The sequence below is a fragment of the Saccostrea cucullata genome, unplaced genomic scaffold (genome assembly GCF_032062105.1).
Source record: "Saccostrea cucullata isolate Sc308-1 unplaced genomic scaffold, CSIRO_AGI_Scuc_v1 ctg20, whole genome shotgun sequence".
In the NCBI taxonomy this organism is placed as follows: Eukaryota; Metazoa; Mollusca; class Bivalvia; order Ostreida; family Ostreidae; genus Saccostrea; species Saccostrea cuccullata.
This window is the reverse complement of record NW_026936980.1, coordinates 649,252-670,239: the sequence shown is the minus strand read 5'-3', so window position 1 is coordinate 670,239 and position 20,988 is coordinate 649,252. Positions and strand designations below refer to the sequence as shown.

The window sequence follows — 20,988 nt, the reverse complement described above, 5'->3', positions numbered from 1 at the left end:
TTACTCCCCTCGAAAAGAGGAGAAGACGGGTATAGGATCCCTAAGTCCAAATCTTTATCTTTCCAATACATAGGTGTCGGTAACAAACGGGGGAAGGGAGCAATAAACCTAAAAAGGTTACGCTGCATTTTCAATGCTTATACGATGTATATATCTTTCCAAAATAAGTGGAGGGCTTAGCCCCCCATCCCCTCCCCTGGCCCTTCGCCCAGTCTCGATGTCTATGCTATACTCAAAGTATTCATATAATTATGTATTTACCTAACTGGTATAACGTTGAAAACTTTCAATAATAAATGAGTTGATTAAAACAGATGAAAACTAGAAATATTTAAGTACAGTAGAACGTATGATAGAGAGAAAGAATTTTCATAGTTTTGAACAATCAAATTGGCCCCTTTTTATTATGATAAATGCTAAGTTGCTTGAAGCTGTCCTCTGTTAGTGCCCTCTATACACCTTTACATCTACTTATCAAAGACTAGAATTAAAAAAAAGAAGAAACGAATTAATGAACTTAAAAAATCGTCACTCTTTTTTTCAAGACCCTTTAATTTTCCCTTTTATTTTACCAAAACCTTAAATATTTAAAACGTCAATATCTCAGGTCCTACAGTGACTACATGTATCATAAAAAAGTTATCAAACCAGGATCTGTTATTTATCATACCGGATTATTTGAAGGAATATTGATCAATCTTTACATTTTTTTTTTCAAAGTGCGTTAATATGGTCGATATTAACGCACTTTGAAAAAAAAAATATTTTTTTCAAAGTGCGTTAGCTTGGTCCCAAATTTTAACGCACTTTGAAATTTTTTTTCAAAGTGCGTAATTTTTCAAAGTGCGTTGTAACAGTGCCTCTACCAAAATTGTGGATTTTATGGCCCCAGGGTCAGGGGTTCTGGTTTTAGGGCGGGGCTCTATTGATTGTATAGTGAAAATACATGAATTCTTTGAAAATCTTCTTCTCTGCTCCTATAGGTATTAAATAAACAAACTTAGTACATAGTTATAACGAGTGAGAATGCCTCTTCCAAAGTGAACGTCTTGGCCTTAGGGTTAGAGGCTCTATTGTTATGGTGGGGCTCTATTGATTATATAGTGAAAATACATTAAAATCTTTGAAAATTTTCTTCTCTGCTCCTGGGTATTAAGCAGATGAACTACCTATATAGTTATGATGAGAAAGGGCCCTAATCTTCCAGAATTGTGAATTTCAAGGCCCCAGGGTCCGGGGTACCAAAGAAGGTGGGGGCTGTACTTATATACTGAAAATGAATGAATTGTTTGAAACCTGCTCCTTGGTATTAATCAAATATTTTTTGAAAAGCAAGGATTCCTTTTCAAAAATTAGGCAATGTGCGGATCTAGGCCTAAGGGTCAGGGGTTCATGTGTGGTAGGGGCACTAGTCTGATTTAATATTGCTGAATATTACTGATTAGTTGAAATACATTTTTGTTCCCCTACCCTGCCAATGGGTTTTAAGTAACTAAGCAACTGCTAAGTATATAGTTATGATGATCAATGGTGCCTCTTTCAAAATTGTGAATGCCATAGCATCTGGCTTAAAACATGAATCAAATTCAATCACTGGAAAGTTGTTGCTTAATGCTCAGGTGACCTATAAGGCCCATGGGCCTCTCGTTTAAAATGCTACTCCTCCTAGTTTTGGTCTGATTTCAATATAACTTGGCATATAAGTAGACTACACTAAGATACATAATTCTCTGTATCGGTTTTTGATTTCATTGAACGGTGTTGCTGTGGTTACTAAAAATAGAAATATCTTTGAAATACATTCAAAATGCTACTCCTCCTACAGTTTTGGTCTGATTTCAATATAACTTGGCACACAAGTAGACTACACTAAGATACATAGTTTTTTGCAGTTTTGGTCTGATTTCATTATAACTTGGCACACAAGTAGACTACACAAAGATACATAATTTTGTATATCGGTTTTTGAATTTAATGAACGGTGTTGCCGTCGTTTACCTAAAATAGAAATTTCTGTGAACTATCGTATATTCTCGCCTTTAAGTTGGCTTTTTGGGAGTTAAGCTGTGGTCGAAAACTCTATGTCAGACTTATGGGCGAGATATAAAATTGGTATTTTAGGAGGTCGATCATTCTTTCTAACATAAGCTTAAAAAATACAACAGACTTATAGGCAAGTATATACAGTACTTTCAAATTGAATGCTACTCCAATTACCAGTGGCGGATTTAAGGGGGGGGCGCACCCGGCGCGCGCCCCCCCCCTAAAATTGTCAAAATTAACGTAAATCACAGTTTCGTCTAGAAAATGTAAATATGTATACTTGGTAGACCTCATTTTTTCCCTACAAAATCTCTAAAATCCAGGAGCTTACGGGGGCTTCACCCCCTGGGCCCCCACCAGGGCTTTGCCCTGGACCCACTGGGGGCCTCAAGGCGGCCCCCAGACCCCTTGCCTACTTTTGGCGCCCCCTCTAACTTCAATTCCTGGATCCGCGCCTGAATACAGTTGATTATAATAAGATTTGGCATGCCAGTAGACTACACTTAGATACATAATTATTAGTGTTGTGTTTTCGATTTTGATAATTGATGTTGCCATAGTAATTTGAATTGAAAATTCTGTAAAATTTTATTAAAAGCTACTCCTACAGTTGTAATCTCATTGCAATCTTGCCACAAAAAGAGACTTAATCAAGGATCATTATTCCATTTATTGCTTTTTCTCTCCCTTTATTATAAGTACAAATCAGTAGAGCTACAGTCTCGACAGAGACTTCTGGTTTTTGTGATGAGTTGTAATAAATTTACGCCATTGAATTTTCATTTTTCAAGCAAAACAGCTTGCACTATATTTTTGACGTCGACTGCAGTATTATGACCTAACAATGGAGATTCATGCTCATTCAGGGCAGTTCATGAGAAAATGAACTGTATTCTATTTTGTAAAGAATCATAGGGGAAATTTATTGGAAATGTAAATATTTAATAAAGAACACGTCAGATACATGTATAATTATACCTCCTGCAAACCAAGGGGGGTATATTGGAATCACCATGTCCGTCTGTGATCCATCCGTCCATCTGTCTGTCTTTTGTCCGGACCATTTCTCAGAAACTATTGGAAGGATTTGTCTGAAAATTTGTACACGTATTATTCACCTATGAAGGTGTGCACCTGGTATTTTCATCTTTATTAGCTCTTCTGATCGAGCCAAAGGCTCAAAGAGCTAATGCTATGGCCATTTGTGCGGTGTGCATAAACTTTTTTAGCTCACTTGAGCCGAAGGCTCAAGTGAGCTTTTCTGATGAAAATTTGTCCGTTGTCTGTTGTCGTCGTAGTCGTTGTTGTTGTTGTCGTTGTAAACTTTTCACATTTTCATCTTCTTCTCAAGAACCACTGGGCCAATTTCAACCAAACTTGCTACAAAGTATCCTTGGGTAAAGGGGATTCAAGTTTGTTCAAATGAAAGGCCACGCCCTTTTCCAAGGGGAGATAATTATGAATTAGAGGAAAATTAATGGCATTTAAAAAAAATCTTCTCAAAAACCACTGGGCCAGGAAAGATGAAACTCATGTGGAATCATCCTCAGGTGGTGTAGATTTAAGTTTGTTCAAATCATGACCCCCGGGGATAGGGTGGGGCCAAAATGGCCGATCAAAGTTTTTTCATAGGAATATATAGGAAAAATCTTCTTTTCAAGAACCACTGGGCCAGGAAAGATGAAACTCATGTGGAATCATCCTCAGGTAGTGCAGATTCAAGTTTGTTCAAATCATGACCCCCGGGGGTAGGTTGGGGCCAAAATGGCCGATCAAAGTTTTACGTAGGAATATATAAGAAAAATCTTTAAAAATCTTTTTCTCAAGAACCACTGGGCCAAGATGAAACTCATGTGGAATCATCCTCAGGTAGTGTAGATCCAAGTTTGTTCAAATCATGACCCCCGGGGGGTAGCGTTGGGCCAAAATGGCCGATGAAAGTTTTACATAGGAATAAAATCTTCTTCTCAAGAACCACTGGGCCAGGAAAAATGAAATTCATGTGGAATCATCCTCAGGTAGTGTAGATTTAAATTTGTTCAAATCATGACCCCCCGGGATAGGGTTGGGCCAAAATGGCCGATCAAAGTGTTACATAGGAATATATAGGAAAAATCTTTAAAAATCTTCTTCTCAAGAACCATTGAGACAGGAAAGATGAAACTCATGTGGAATTATCCTCAGGTAGTGTAGATTCAAGTTTGTTCAATTTCATCAACCCCGGGGGTAGGGTGGGGCCATAATGACTGATAAAAGTTTTACCTAGGAATGTATAGGAAAAATCTTTAAAAATCTTCTTATGAAGACTCACTAGGCCAGGAAATATGAAACTCATGTGGAATCATCTTCATGTAGTGTATATAGTGTAGACACAATTTTTTTCAACCATGACTCTCGGGGCAAGGGTGGGGCCAAAATGGCTGATCAAAGTTTAACATAAGAATATTTAGGAATTTTTAAAAAAAAATATTCTTCTCAAGAATCACTGGGCCAGGAAAGATGAAACTCCTGTAGAATCATCCCCAGGTAGTGTAGATTCAAGTTTGTTCAAATCATCAACCCCGGGGGGTAGAATGGGGCCAAATGGCTGATAAAAGTTTTACACAGGAATATATAGGGAAACCTTTTAAAATCTTCTTTTCAAGTACTTCAAAGGTATGCTTAGTGATATTTAGAGGGAATCATCTTCAGGTAGTGTAGATTCTAGTTTGTTCAAATCATAACCCCCCGGGGGGGGGGGTAAAATTCAAGCCTCCCCCTAACCTCAGTAAACTTTCTGATCTAATATGTGCTTTTTCCTAGCCAATTGCTCAGGTGAGCGATGTGGCCCCTGGGCCTCTTGTAGAATATGGGCTATAACTCAAGAACCCCTTGTCAAATTTGTCACAGGGTATCCTTGGCCCAAGGGCTACCATTTATTATAAAACTAGGGTTGGGACCCTTAAACAAGGGGAGATAATCAGGAAAATAAAACCAAAAGTACTGGTTCTTAAAAAATCTTCTTCTCCATAACCACCAGGCAGATTTTCACCAAACTTACATACAAGCATCAGGGTATGTTGAAGAAAATTTGCACGGGGAATTACCCTGGGGCAAAGGGCGTGGTCTCAAGGTCACTTCAAAGTTGACATAAATTTACACTTAATAAAAACGTTTATATTTGCTTATTATTAAGACTAGGATCATCAAATTTTGTAAGTTAATGCATCTTAGGACGTTAACTCAAAAGTAGGTGGCAATGACCTACTCTTTTAAATTTGCGGGCATTTGTTTTCAAATTAATTTAAGGCATATTTTGGACACTATAAGGCCTATGATCATCAAACTTTGTCAGTTGGTGCATCTTGGGTCTTCGAACAATGATACCTTAAAAGTAGGTCACCTTGATCTTTTTTTTAAAACATTTAATCCCATTATTTCAGACACTGAGAGGTTTAGAAACATCTAATCTTGTAAGTTGATGCATTCTGGTCGTCATTCTTCAAAAAACCCAAGATGCATCAACTGACAAAGTTTGATGATCTTAAGCCAGTAAGTACCTAAGATACTAAAATCAATACGTAATAAACATATTTTTGAAAAAGTAGGTCACGTTGACCTACTTTTGTAATTTTGCGGGCATATGTTTTCAAATTGATTTTAAGGCATATTTTGGACACTTTAAGGCCTATGATCATCAAACTTTGTCAGCTAATGCATCTTGGGTCTGTGGAAAACGTCAATCAAAATGTAGGTCACGGTGACCTACTTTCGACATTTTATGACTATATTTTAGTGTCTTAGGTACTAAGATCATCAAACTTTATCAGTTGATGAATCTTGGGTTTCGAAAAATGACGACTAAAAAGTAGGTCAAGGTGACCTACTTTTGACATTTTATGGCTATGTTTAAGTATCTCTGGTACTTATTGGCTTAGAATCTTCGAACTTTGTCAATTGATGCATCTTGGGTTTTCGGAGAATGTCGCCCAAAAAGTAGGTCGTGGTGACCTACTTTGGAATATCTAAGGTACTTATTGGCTTAGAATCATCAAACTTTGTCTGTTGATGCTTCTTGGGTCTTTGGATACGTTGACCAAAATGTAGGTCATGTTGACCTACTTTTGACATTTTATGGCTATATTTTAGTATCTTAGGCACTTATTGGCTTGGAATCATCATACTTTGTCAGCTAAAGCATCTTGGGTTTTCCAGAATGACGACTAAAAAGTAGGTCATGGTGACCTACTTTTGACATTTTATGGCTATATTTAAGTATCTCTGGTACTTATTGGCTTAGAGATCATTGAACTTGGTCAGTTGATGTACCTTTGGTTTTTGGAGAATGTCTACCAAAAGGTAGGTCACAGTGACCTACTTCTAAATATCTCAAGTACTTATTGTCATGAAATCATCAATCTTTGTCAATTAATGCATCATGAGTCCTCAGAAAATGTCAATCAAATAGTTGGCCACTGTGACCTACTTATGGTATTTTATAGCTATATTGAAATATTTCAGTCCTAACTGGCCAAGAATCATCAAACTTTATCACTTGAGTTGGAGGGTTAAATAGAAGTGATAGATTGTACAATTTATCAGAAGAGCGATTTAAGGCCCTTGGGCCTCTTGTTTTTTTTTAATTTTTCTGCATTTTACAGTTGTTTTTTTTCATTTTAATTGACTTGTTCATTTTGGGTTTATTTGTAAGGTTTCAGACATAGAATCTAGAATGTCTGTACAAAAATGTGAACTACAGCTTAAAACTACTCATTAAAACTAATATAAAGAAACATCATCAAGTGTTTAACACAGTTTTTACATTACACAGAAGATAATGTATATTCATTTGTCTGTTGGAAGTAATGACTGGACATGGATCCAGTTAAAGACTTATCAAACATTTGTTATCTCCTGGGAATTTGGCACTTATGAGAATTAAATATCTCTCTTCTCTTATTCTCTTAATTGTAATTTATTGTCTGTCAAAGCACTTCATTACTGGATGACCAGCTCTTTATTTTCAAAATGAATTTGATATGAAGTTATCAAGATTAATTTGATTTTGTTTAATATGATTTTTTTCAACAATCAGTTTGCAGAGTGTCATGACACATAGTTGCAATTTATTTTTTCTATGAAATAAAAATGTTACAAGGGAATTACAATGTATTAGTATTGGTGTTTTATTTGGTTGCACTTTGATTTCATTCATTAAAAAATATAAAGAGCAATTATATTTTCACTGTTAATTTTTGTAAGAAAATTGTGAACACCTCTTAGATCCATAAAATATTTGTGAACTGGCACCTTCTCTGAAAAACCCAGTTGTAGGTATTTGTCCCTTTTGGAAGTTCTAGTTTGAATAGTTGATTTTCAGGCGCGTAGCATCGTTTTTGAAAGTGGGGGGGGGGGGGGGGGGCAGCCAGAGAAATTTTTCTTTTTACTTACCTGAAAAAGTTGACGAGCAAAAAAAAAAAAAAAAAAAAAGGAAAAATGGCCCAAAGTCGAATATCCTATTTCGTGTGTGTGTGTGTGTGTGTGGGGGGGGGGGGGGGTAAACCTTTCCTCAGTGTCAACTACTTTGAGTACCAGTTCTAATACTACATTTTCAAGACATCACTAAAAGTGGGGGGGGGGGGCAACCAGGCTTTCTAATTAACATTTCCTATAATATAAGTAAGGTTGTGAAAAAAAGTGGGGGGGGGGGGGGGGCAGGCCCCCCTGCCCCCCCCCCCCCGTTGCTACGCCCCTGATTTTGTCATTATAATATAATGACATAGACTGCATTGGTGTATAAAGTAAGGAAAAAATACTAAAGAAATTGTTTTATTACAAAATTTGCGGGGAACAACATACATGTACATGTATATATAATATATATCTCTTTAATAAACAAGTCTCGATTTTTCATACCGGTATTTATAACTATATAAGCACCCTCATAGAAAAAGAGAAAGGGTTCATTTAACAGGTTTGGACGATTTCCAAATATCGAAGTCAAGAACGATAACTGAAAGCTGCTTTAAATATACATCATGTACACGTAATTTTTTTTCTGTCCAATCAGACAACAGCATTTTTACATACTCATTTTTTAAAAGAACAAAAAAGATAACACCTGCTTTTGTTTTTTTTCCTCGAAAAGATTTTTTAACAAAATATCTTTAGAAGTAAGATTAAAACTTTTGATGAATAAGGTATCCCCTACATATTTACCGTGAACAACCTTGATATTTTTATTTCGGTAAAGAAAAAAATGCATGATACAATGTAATCGTTTACGAAGGAATAAATCACACCAGCAAGTTCTTATCAAGTTTAACAAGAACTGTCCCAAAAGGACAAAATACCCCCACTGGGTTTTTCAGAGGTGCCAAATCATGAATATTTTATGAATCTAAGAGGAGAGAGAAATGCTCAAACATTTTTAGTGCAAATGTAATTGCTCATTATATCTCTTATGAATGAAACGAAGGTGCACCCTAATAAAAAAATAAAGACAAAAGATAAAGACCAGGGGCCCGTTTTACAAAAGAACTTACGACTAAGACCAAAAACTTCAGATGATTGTAAAATTTGCAAAATTTATAATTCTCTTTGAAATTGGTTGTGTAAAAATATTTTTCCACATTCCTTTTAAAGAATTTTAAATAATTTTCGATATAAAGTTAATTAAAAAGTTATATGAAGAATTAAATTTGGTCTTAAGTCGTAAGTCCTTTTGTAAAACGGACCCCAGGCACTGTTATGAACTTTTTCTGTCAGTGACCTTAAACTTGCATAAATGACCTTGGTTCAAAGCCATGACACAACCTTGGGTCATAAGCAATCTTTGTGTAAAATGGGATCTCACCATGTTTATCCATAAGACAGATATGGACCAGACATGAATTATGACTTTTTTTCTGTCTGTGTCCTTGAACTTGCACAAATGACCTTGGGAAGTCATGACACACCCTCAGTTCATAAGCAATCTTTGTGTGAAATAGGAATTTACCAAGTTTATCCATAAGAAAGATATGGACTGGACATGAATTGTTTCTTTCAGTGACCTTGAACTTAAATGACCTTGGCTCAAGGTCATAACACACCCTCAGGTCATAAACCATCTGTGTGTGAAGTAGTAGATTCAAGTTTTTCCATAATAAAAGTATACGTGTACCAAACATGAATTATAAAAAAAAAATCAGTGACCTTGAACTTGCACAGATGACCTTGGGTCAAGGTAATGACACACCTTTAGGTCATGAGGAATCTTTGTGTGAAATAGGAACTTACCAAGTTTATCCATAAGAAAGATATGGACCGTAAACGAATTATTAAATTTTTCTTCCAGTGACCTTGAACTTCCCCAAATGTCCTTGGATCAAGGTCACGACACACCCTTAGGTCATGAGCAATCTTTGTGTGAAGTAGATTCTAATGTTCCTCGGTAAGAAAGATATGGACCGGACACGTTTGCACAGCTGGACGGACAGACAGACGTACGGACAAGCTGATTCCAATATACATGTACCCCCAAACTTCGTTTGCGGGGGGTATAATTATAACATTTACCAGAATATACTATATGCTGGTAAATATTCTTTTGCTAAGCCGTCCGATTTTTATCGATGATGCTTAATTTCCATGTGTATATATCCACCTCACATAAGTGTTTATCGTATGGACTACATTGAAATATCACGGGTTTCATGAGCGCCGAATACTAAGCTATGCAAACTTTAAATGGTCATAAGGAAAGGCGTAAAACGTGGAGAAAAAGAGAATAATCATACATGAATGTGTTTTATCCCAATATCTTACCTCGCATACCAGAAACTGATTTCGATTTTGTTATAAAAACTCAAAAATAATCAAGACTGTTATCTATTCGATAAAATTTTTATATCAAACTCTGAAATCTGAAAAAATTTACTTATTTATATCAAATTTTTAACGTAAGTTAAACTTTCGGGAATGCTACCTCCTTGTGACTGATTTTTAGTCCCACTTAAAACGTATTCTAAGCTTTCAAGTTGTGTTTGTTCACGGTAGAATTTTCATAAATATTATATTATTCCTAAATGTCCATTAAGTTTACAAAGAGTTTGTTCTAAAAAAAATCTTTCGGGCAAAAAACTTTAAAACCATGTGTTTTATTTATTTTCTTATGGGTTTGTCTGAATGCCGTTATCTGATTGGTCAGAAGGACTAGTACCTTGTTTATTCTGTTATTTATAGCAATTCACGGTTATCACTCTTGACTTCCTTATTTGGAAATCATCCAGACCTGTTTAATGAAAACAGAAGTTCAGTATATGAATAACACGTTACTAGTACACAGCACATGCATTACCAGGAATACTTTAGTTATTGTCATTAAAGAACACATGGGCGGATCTTAGGGAAGGGGGAGGAGGAAAGTCATCCTTCGGAATAAAATCCACTAAGAAATATGTCTTCTTCTACCTAACCTAAAAAAAAATCAAAGTCTGGCATGTCTTAGAGTCGATGTGAATCTCCATAGAACAAATTCCCAATTCGCCACTGGGTCCCTTAATTTCTGGACATTTTGTGATATGGATAATGTTGGTAAATAATTGTTTAATTATGCACCGTAACCATATCTGAATATTCCAACAAGTTGAATAATGAAAATCCTTTCAGTGATGCCAAGTTGAAGAGTTTACAGTTGTTTCTTTTTCACCACATTAATATTATTGTTGCTGTAAGTTTTACGACAATGTTCATTTCATTGTAAATCACTGCTATAAGATCGTGCAGGTCAAAGATTTGGAGGTAGGTTTTTCTGCAGCAGATCTTCCATCGTCAACCTTTAAAAAAATATGATTATGGTAATTTTAATCAATATTTATCAACATACAATATATGTAGTAAAATATATGGAGTTATAATTAGATTTAATGTTTTGCGATAAGTAGTAAATCAAAAGTATCATATTACTTTTAACTTCATTCTGATATCATTGAACCGATTATAACTAGCGTACAATTTTCTGCTGACTATTAGATGTACCTTTCCGAGGTCTGGCTCCCAGATAGTGCCCAGAAGGCGATTTTGTTTATGGAGAATTTCTTTAACCAGGAGCTCAAACACGGGGTCTATGTTCATACCGGTCTTGGCACTGACCTCACTGTAAAAGGGAAGTAACCCCTCCTGGTGTACCTTCTGACAGAGAATACAAAATGTACTACATATAAAATATTTTTTTGAAAAGTTAAGAATTTCTCTCTTCATTTCGAGGTGTGCAATGACAAACTGGAGTGGTAAACAATGCCATTAATGGAAAGAACAAACTCTGAGAAATGCAAAGAAAAATTTTTTTTTAGAGCAATACAATTAAAGACTGTCGAAGGAATACGTTGACTATCTGTCACTATGTGTACAATTTAACAGAATATAAAAGGAATGGATTGGCAATCCATTAGAGGATTGCAAATAAAATTATCTTACATATCTAATGTCAAACAGTTAGGGAAAAGCAATGTAATGTTGTCAGAGGAATGCATTAACAAACTGTTAAAGGAAGAAATGAAAACTGTTCATGAATGTAATAACAAACTGTCTAAAGCGAGCAAGAACAAACTGTGTAAAGAATGCAAACTGTCTAAAGAATGCAATGATAAACTGTCTAAAGAATGCAATGATAAACTATCTAAAGAATGCAATGATAAACTGTCTAAAGAATGAATTGATAAACTGTCTAAAGAATGCAATAAAAGACTGTCTGAAGAATGCAATAACAACCCCCCAAAGAATGCAATAACAAACTCTCTAAAGAATGCAATGATAAACTGTCTAAGCAATGCAACAACAAACTGTCTGAAGAATGCAATAACAAACTGTTTAAAGAATGCAATAACAGACTGTTTAAAGAATGCAATAAAAATGTCTAGAGAATACAAGAGAAAATTTCTTAAGAATGCAATAACAAAAACGTTCTAAAGAATGCAATACCCCAAACTGTCTAAAGAATGCAATAACAAACTGTCTAAAGAATGCAATAACAGACTGTCTAAAGAATGCAATAGAATGCAATAAAAAAAACTGTCTAAAGAATGCAATAACATACTGTCTAAAGTATGCAATAACAAGAACTCTCTAAAGAATGCAATAACACACTGTCGAAAGAATGTAATAACTGTCTAAAGAATGCAATGGCAAACTGCTTAAAGAATGCAATGTCAAACTGTTTAAAGCATGCAGTAACAAAATGTCTAATGCATGCAATGACAAACTGTCTAACGATCGAATGCAATGACAAACTGTCTAAAGATTGCAATATACAAAACTGTGTAGAGAATGCAATAACAAACTGTCTAAATAATGCAATGATAAACTGTCTAAAGAATGCAATGGCAGATTGTTTTAAGAATGCAATAACAAACTTTCTAAAGAATGCAATGGCAAACTGTCTAAAGGATGCAATGATTTGAGTACTGAAAACATTACGTCATCAGAATGTATAAAATACCTCTTCACATTGTTCATAAGAAACTCGAGCAAGTCCGGTGGTGAGATTCTTGTTTGTTGCGGGAGGATCATCAGTTTTCCCAAGCGGATCTAAGTCGTTTTTATTACCAATTAACATTATCACCGGGTCTCCAAGAGTTTTCTATGGAAGAATATTAAGTTTTTTTTAAAGGATGGTATTTAAAATATATTGAATGACAGAATATGCATTTCGTCTACTGTGTGTAAAGAAAGAATAAAATAACTGTAAGCGTCCATTGGCTTTTTAAAATAACACACAGAGTGCAAAGTGATGATGGCGAAATGACTACTGATAACGTTTACCTGGCGAATACTTGTTAACCATTCCTCCACATCCTCAAAACTGCTGGGTTTCGATATGTCGTGTACAATTAAGACTCCCTGTAGAATAAAATATCGTGTAGTCGGCAAGAACATAATACAAAACGGAAAACCATGGTGGAATAACAACTTATAGTTCGAAATATAGAACATTTAGCGAACATCTAAATTTCGTCGAAACGTATGGTAAGTATTAAATATGGTTTACGTATAAATTTATTTTATAAACAAGTTGACAATAAAGATAACTTTTTATATAAAAAAAGTATTTAAGATCGAGCACACGGCGGATGTGACTTGACGAAAGGGGATGCTCACTCCTCCATGGTACCTGATGTTAATCATCAACTTTCCTTACTTATATCTTACTTATCATCTACACATAGAGCTTTATATATCTCATTTAATTCGATACGCATGCGACAAGAGTATGCTCAAGGTATGAACAACTTCTTTAACCAGGTCAATTAGAGTATTGACAAACAAGTTGATGAAACAAAATGTAAGGCTATTATTTACACACTTAGTTGTCTACAGATTTCCCCTTATTTTCCGATAATGACAGGGAGTACATAGCGGGTATGACCGGTCGGCAGGGGATGCTCACTCCTTCCTGGCACCTGATCCCACCTCTGATGTTTTAGAGGCCCAGGTTTGCTTTGCTCCTGATTTGTTTTGTTTGAATATTGACTTTTAAGCTCGAATACTGTTCTCTATATATTGAGTATTTTATTAAATATGTACATGTACTATAGCATAAATATAAATTAAAGCGTGTATCATAATCTAAATCTTAATCTAGATATAAATCATAAATGCAAATTTCAGAATTTGATGATTTTAGGGTTGTTTTGTTGGATTTTTTTGTAGGAATGTGACACCATTAGATACAGATAATAAATATTCATAAAATGTTTCAGAATATGCAGCAATGATTTCATTTGATTAGAAATAAATACATACTTGTGCTACTTTATACAAAGTCGGTGCTATTTCTTTTTGATAATCCTGTCCACCAGTATCTCTGTATAAATGAAAATATAAATCAAGTTACGATATAGAAACTTTTCTGCATGATTGAAAACATATAGATGTTGAATGACTTCGACATAACAAAGACCTTACATTAGCTCTATCTGGAGTTTCTGTCCATAAACTGTTATGAATTTCTTGTGTATATTTCCCCCTGAAATCCAGAAAGTATAATATATTGTAGTTTTTAAAGTTTTTTTTATTTGCACATGACTCTCACTCTCATTAATGCGCAAACAATCTTAATGAACGTGTGTTCAATGAAAGCGGCAGCCCCACCTCACAGTTATGAACCTTAACATCCCAGCAAATAAAACAATGGAAGAACTGTACTTCGAAGATGGCTAAAGCATCGAGTTGACATCAAAACAAACCAACAATAATTGTATTATATCCACCTTCTGAAATTTTTTTAAAAGTTTTCATTTGAAAGCTTTTTCTATTCAATTTACTAGTATTCAAATGAAGAACCACGATCGAAATCTTTGGAGGTGAGATAATTAAGAATAAGTGAAATATAATGTATGGAATCCGGATAGGGCCATGCAGTTCACTATCGCACCATCGAGTATCGACTAATAGGTCGATGGCACGATAATGCGATGATGCGATAACGATGATGCGATGACGATGGAGCTATGGTGCGATAGCGCGATGACAATGATGCGATCAAGCGATGACGATGGTGCGATAGAACGATAGAGTAAAAGTGAATATTGCTTCATCGTCATCCTACCATCGTGCCATCACTATCGCAACATCGTGTTATCGCACCATCGCTTCATCGTGCTATCGCACCATCGCCATCGCATTATCGCGCCATCACTTCATCGTTATCGCAATACCGCAACATAACTTCATCGTTATCGCACCATTGCTTCATCGTCATCGCATTATCAACCCAAACTTCGATTTTGCTATAGTGAACTGCATGGCCCTATCCAGATTCCATAATAATGGCATCTTTTAAAAAAAAAATTCAAGAACTGCGATATAATGGCATCTTTTTAAAAAAAATTCAAGAACCACTATATAATTAAAATTCAAGATAAAGCATCTTATTTAGTAATGTATAGAGAAAAAAGTGCTCATTAAATACAGTAGCCATTAGAGCAGCCATTGTGAGTCAGGAGAGTGCCTTTTGTTTGTCATTGAATAATCTGAAAAAGTTCATAGAGTGAAGGACTGCAACAAGGTTTTCCACTTAGTCCTTTATCATCTGTGTTATCTTACCTCTCGTGTATATGTACTCAGAAGAAAACGTTTCCCGGATGTATCTCGTTATTATGGATGTTTTTCCAACAGCATAAGTACCTACTAGAGCAATTTTGACTTTTGGTACCAATTGTTTATCACGGTCTCCAGAGTTTGACGCCGAGACACCCATATACACACATCCAGCCGTGGCTTTAAACATTGAAATGACCAAGTTACGTGTCCATCAAAAACATTATATATACCATTGAATTATTGATGCCGATAAATAAATCAAATGTTTTCAATGTTGTTAAAATCCATTTGAATCATCTTCTGTTTTAGTAACACGGAAGCTTCTATTGACCGTCCATATTATAACGCAGTAGTAATCACGCGGCTCTCGGTATGCACAGGACGGTCCTGATAACACCAACAGTGATGTCGGTACATGATAAGTTTTCCAGATTCACATGAAACATGTACAGGGATCTAGCTGATAAAGGCTTGCGTTTATTCAATAAATTCAATATATTGTGAATGTTTACTTCATGTACATTTTTGTGATTTTTCTTATTTAGACTACATATTTGTGCATTAAACTTTTCTTTTAATGTGACGGGTGAAAAACTCAGTTCAAAATAAAATGTAAACTGTAATAGAACATTATCACAGGAAACAATACGTGTTTGTAACACTGATGTTCCCGTTTGGCAGCTTTGGCGAAGGTTAAAGTTTCTAAAATACAAGTCAAACTCCAAGGTAAAGAGATCAAAAGTGTTGTTATTAAAAAAAGGACGTGTATCAATGATATACCTCTGAAATATGAAATCCAAAGCACCAACCATTCAAAAGATATGCCAAAGTTATTTTTTAATGTGGGTCAAACTCTAAGGTCAAGGTCAAAGATACCTGGGGAAAGATCTTGCTATAAGAAATGCACATGTGAAATATTAAGGTCCTAGCACCAACTGTTCAAAGGTTATGGTCAAGGTTAAAGTTTTTCAAAAGGAGGTCACACTCTAAGGTCAAGGTCAAAGTTGTTGATATCCGAAGAAAGCCTTGTCCCATGTGGAGTAAGAAAGTCCTAGCATCAACTTTTTAAAAGTTATTACCAAAGTTAAATTTTGCAAAAAGTGGGTCAAACTCCAAGGTCAAATATATTTATATCCAAAGAACCAAATTTTCGATTACAAGAGCATAAAACAACAACCTACATGTACTTAGAGCAAATTCAGAAGATTTTTCTCTAATTTCACCACTGCGTTTCAAAGCTATACGGGGATTTAGATTATATCGATTTCTACATCATTAATTTTATTACTGGTACATTTAACAGTTATATTTATTTCCTTCCGTTCTACAAAACTAATACATACTATAGTACATGTACTGCTTTCAAAGACCAGAAGTGTTTTCAATATACAGTGATATATTTTTTCTCCAGAATATGTATACATATGTCAAAAAGTTGATGTTCGCCATATCAAGTATTAATGAAATAAATAAAAGGTCCAATTTCCCACTTTTTATCGATGAACATTCTGCACAACTTTGTGTGCACCTCGAAATAAGACAAAAAATGCCTGTTCACTTTGTAAAAATAAGACCGGGACTGGATCCTACAGAAATTACAAGCATCTGTCCATTGTTTCGGAATTCTTCCAAGCTTCCCAGTATCTGTGCGTTGTTTTGGACCCTCACATGTAAGCGGGTTGATTTGAGGTGTCGTACCCCATCGTTTCCGCAGCCTGTTCCGCCACGCGCCTCAGTTGAGCGAATGTTGAGGGGGTTAGCTTCAGGCCAAACTTCTCGGCTTGAACTTTCATTCTATGAAACTCTGTATAAAAGACAAAGACATACATAAAATAACTTGCAGAAAACAACATGAGATTTAATTGATGATTTAGTGGTAGATGTATTTGCATTATATTATTTTTTATTCATTAATTTGCAGCAAAAATGGGAATATCTTACGTTTGTCCTTCACGCAGCAAGGACAAAATCTTGTCCAATAGTCGATAAAGGCCTCCTTCAAAGGGCCCACCACCAGATATCTACAGCAGTTCTTACAACAGATGTACCACACCATGCAGATCAGCGAGAAGAAGGAGAGACCAAAGATGGCTTTGAGTGCCAGCTTCTCCCAGTTTAATAATAAGTTCTTAATTCTGGCCTCCTCTTCCGTCTGTCACATAAAATAGAAAATAAAATAATGCTTATTGCGGAATTCCATTACACAACATTATGTCTCCAAACCATAACCAGAAGTATCCGATGGTGCTGAAGCTTTAAAAACTGGTTTGAACTATTTGCAAAGAACGAAAGAGATTGCACTTGAAACTAAAGCAACAGCAGTAAACCCTTTGTGGCATTTTTTTTTAACTATGGGACCAAACCTGTAGGAAAAGTGGTTTTAAAGAAAATAACAAATTTATAAATCAGAATTTAAAAAAATAATTTAAAAAAAAAAACGAAAGAATTATCATAGTATAATCTAATTTTGTTAAAAAAAAAAAAAAAAAAAAAAAAAAAAGACGTTAAAAAAATTGATATAAGATCAGATTCCATGGAAGAGCAATTTAAGCACCCCCTGTCTACTATACTAATAGTCTATACCGTATTGAAAGTCATTTGAAATCGGCCTTAGTCTAAAAGGAAATTTTAAATGTGATTGTGTTTAAATTTCAGTTGCTTTTTTTAGTTTTCTTGAACAAATAACAGAACAAGACCCTTGCATTCCTCCAACAGCACAACTCACCAAGAGCTGTCCTCCAACTGCTACAATACAAGTAAATTAGTATACCTGTTCTTCAAATATGACAAAGTCAATTCCACACAAGCTATAGGAGAGTGGAGTATATTAGATATAATTTACGTACCTCCTCTTTGTAATCAATTTCACCCCCGCTGTAGTCGTCGTATGCTTCATCTTCCCAGCGTTTGTGACGTCCCGTCCGGCTAAGGGTAGAATTCAAAATGGGCGCCGCTACACATCTGTCTATTTCCATAAAGAACAAAATGTGCCTTTCATTACAAAGACTATTTTTTCAATGTAAATCAAATGTCAAAGTCGATGCCAATAAAACGTCTTGTCATAAGGAATACAAATGCCTTGCCATAACCATTCAAACAGCTTGTGGCGAGGGTCGAAATTTTGGCGTGGGTTGAAATTTCTCAAATGCAAGTTAAACTTCAAGGTCAAGTTCAAAAGGTCAAAATTGTTGGTACCCAAAGGAAGGTCTTATCACAAGGAATACACCTGTGAAATATGGAAGCCCTAGTACTAACCGTAACGGTCAAAAATTTATGTTCAATGTTCAAGTTTTTTTGTGGGGGTCAAACTCTTGGTATCAAAAGGAATGTCTTGACACGGTGTAAACACCCGTGAAGTATGAAAGCCCTAGTACTAACGATTCAAAAGTAATGGTCAAGGTTAAATTATTTTAAAAGTGGGTCAAACTCTAAGTTCAAGGTCAAAAGATAAAAAAAAAATACACCCAATTAAAGGTCTTGTCACAGTGAATACATGTGTAAAGTACGAAAGCCCTAGCCTAGCACCAACTTTTCAAACTGAAAAGTTATGGCTATGACTAAAGTTTGAAAATTTTATATATATATATAGGCTATATAATAGGCCTATAAAAGCACAATGGCTACAGTTCTGCAGCAAGGTCAAGGTAATGAGATAAAACATATTTGAATGTCTTTTATTGAGGAAAACGCTTAATATGAAATAAGAAAACACTAGCTCCGGTATGGACAAGAATAAACTTTGGTAATTTTTTTTAAAAAATGTGTTAAGCTTCAAGATCAAGATGTCAAATATTTTGGTACCCAAAGAGATGTCTTGTCACAACATTGAACTAGGCTACACATGTGAAATATGAAAGTCCTACAGTCAACTCCAACCAATAAAAACTTGTCGGGAAGGTCTCACACAAAGGACGAGCACCTACTGCGACACAGGACCATGGAAGTTGCAATGCAGATCTATCTCCCAAAGATGGATTTTCGAGCTTAGGCTATTTAAATACATGTAACGGTAGGCCCTATTCCTTGTTTGCCTAATACATGCATCGATATCCCTCATGTGGTGTACATGCGTCCAATCATGCTCTGAACCACGTTTAACATAGATTGTGAATTCTTTTAAAGAATGGTTCAACATACCTTGTAGGCCTAAAAGAAAACACAACACAATAAGGAAACTGATGATGTAAACTGAATGCGTCATATCATGTGCGTTGACGCAAGCGTTTATTGTGACGTCATGTTTTAGCGCTTCCTTTGCAAAAGTAACCTGTGGCTTGATGTCACAGACACTTGTTTCGGAAATAAATTTTTAACCCATGGTATAATTATTATACTAAAGATTAAAAGATTATTTCCGAAACAAGTGCCTGTGCTTGATGTCTATGCAAAATAACTAAGGCCGTCTAAATAAAATAAATTAATATTTGTTTGCCCTATCCCTACTCAGGGTAAAATTATAGGGTCGGTAGGTACGTGGGAATATCTTTCTTCCGGAAAAATTCAAAATATTTGTTGACATGAAAAAAAGAATTAAAAAAAGCAACCATGTCCAGGATAAAAACAAGATGTGTTTGTGAAACACTATGCGCCCGGCGGCAACAAAGTTCGAAAACAGCTATTTTTAGCATATAGGTCAACTTCAAGGTCACAAAGTCATTGACCTTGGTGTCATTGGAAAGAACTTGATTAGTGGAATAAGCATACCAAATATGAAGTCTCTATATCTCTCATGGTTCAAAAGTTATGGTTAAGGTTCAAAAAGCTATTTTTAGCATATAGGTCACAATCAAGGTCACAAGGTCATTGACCGTGGTGTCATTTGAAAGAGCTTAATGAGTGAAGTACGCATACCAAAAATGAAGTCTATATCTTTCATGGTTCAAAAGTTACGGCGAAGGATAACGTTTGAAGACATGAAAGCTATTTTTAGCATATAGGTCACAGTCAAAGTCACAAGGTCTTTGACCTTGGTGTCATTTGAAAGAGCTTTATTAGTGGAGTATGCATACCAAATTTAATATGAAGTTTCTGACTTTCATGGTTCAAAAGTTATGGCGAAGGTTAAAGTTTGCAGACAAAGAGATAGACAGGACAACAAGAGGCCCATGGGCCACGTTGCTCACCTGAGCAATGTGGCTAGGAAAAAAGCAGAAATCAGTTTATTATTGAAAAGTTTAAACCCAATAGTGGTCCCATCCAATCCTTAAAAGGGAGAGGGTATGATATGAACAAACTTGAATCTACACTAACTAAGGATGCTTGCATATTTCTTTGACTACCTTTGGCTTTATTGCCCTTTACATTTGAACTTACATTGTGGTCCCGCCCTACCCCAAGGGGTCATAACTTGAAGAAAATTGAATCTACACTACCTGAGAATGTTTCCATATGAACAGAGGATGCTTCCGTATAAATACGATCATTCATGCCTTTGCTATTCTTGAGAAGAAGATTTTTAAAGAATTTCCCTATATATTTCTATGTAAAACTTCGATTGCTCATTGTGGCCCCGCCCTACCCCAGGGGGTCATGATTTGAACAAATTTGAATCTACACTACCTGAGGACGCTTCCACATTAGTTTCATCTTTGCTGGCCCAATGGTTTTGGAGAAGATTTTTTTAAAAAATATTCCTATATATTCCTGTGTAAAACTTTGACCAGCCATTGTGGCCCCGCCCTACCCCCGGGGGTCATGATTTGAACAAACTACACTACCTGAGGATGCTTCCCTATAAGTTTCATCTTTCCTGGCATAGTGGTTCTTGAGAAGAAGATTTTTAAAACATACGATCAAATTTTCATCATTTCTGAATTATCTCCCCTTGAATAAGGGCGTGGCCCTTCATTTGAACAAATTTGAATCCTCTTCACCTAAGAATAT

General features: G+C 35.5%; 2 protein-coding genes across 2 annotated transcripts; both read right to left on the bottom strand.

Annotated features, from left to right (window-relative positions):
* Window positions 1–10,306: 10,306 nt before the first annotated feature.
* Window positions 10,307–15,839, bottom strand: LOC134246959 (ras-related protein Rab-13-like). Its single transcript, XM_062729304.1, has 7 exons — window positions 15,109–15,839; window positions 13,969–14,029; window positions 13,807–13,867; window positions 12,826–12,903; window positions 12,503–12,643; window positions 11,044–11,196; window positions 10,307–10,841 (listed from the first exon to the last, which is right to left on the bottom strand). The coding sequence occupies exons 1-7, from the start codon at window positions 15,290–15,292 to the stop codon at window positions 10,776–10,778; spliced, it is 744 nt and encodes a 247-aa protein (XP_062585288.1). The 5' UTR covers window positions 15,293–15,839; the 3' UTR covers window positions 10,307–10,775.
* Window positions 15,840–16,688: 849 nt separating this feature from the next.
* On the bottom strand, window positions 16,689–19,360 carry LOC134246994 (uncharacterized). Its single transcript, XM_062729344.1, has 4 exons — window positions 19,243–19,360; window positions 17,952–18,070; window positions 17,047–17,257; window positions 16,689–16,909 (listed from the first exon to the last, which is right to left on the bottom strand). The coding sequence occupies exons 1-4, from the start codon at window positions 19,304–19,306 to the stop codon at window positions 16,770–16,772; spliced, it is 534 nt and encodes a 177-aa protein (XP_062585328.1). The 5' UTR covers window positions 19,307–19,360; the 3' UTR covers window positions 16,689–16,769.
* Between the last annotated feature and the right edge of the window lie 1,628 nt (window positions 19,361–20,988).

Excerpts from the sequence above, each read along its gene's own strand:
- LOC134246959 (XM_062729304.1), bottom strand. The coding sequence starts at position 15,292 with ATGTTTAAAGCCACGGCTGGATGTGTGTATATGGGTGTCTCGGCGTCA. Across the intron at positions 14,030-15,108 it reads TGAGTACATATACACGAGAG|GGGGAAATATACACAAGAAA; the intron begins GTAAGATAACAC and ends TCTGGATTTCAG. Across the intron at positions 10,842-11,043 it reads GGGAGCCAGACCTCGGAAAG|GTTGACGATGGAAGATCTGC; the intron begins GTACATCTAATA and ends ATTTTTTTAAAG.
- LOC134246994 (XM_062729344.1), bottom strand. The coding sequence starts at position 19,306 with ATGACGCATTCAGTTTACATCATCAGTTTCCTTATTGTGTTGTGTTTT. Across the intron at positions 17,258-17,951 it reads AAATTGATTACAAAGAGGAG|ACGGAAGAGGAGGCCAGAAT; the intron begins GTACGTAAATTA and ends TTTATGTGACAG. Across the intron at positions 16,910-17,046 it reads TTGCTGCGTGAAGGACAAAC|AGTTTCATAGAATGAAAGTT; the intron begins GTAAGATATTCC and ends TCTTTTATACAG.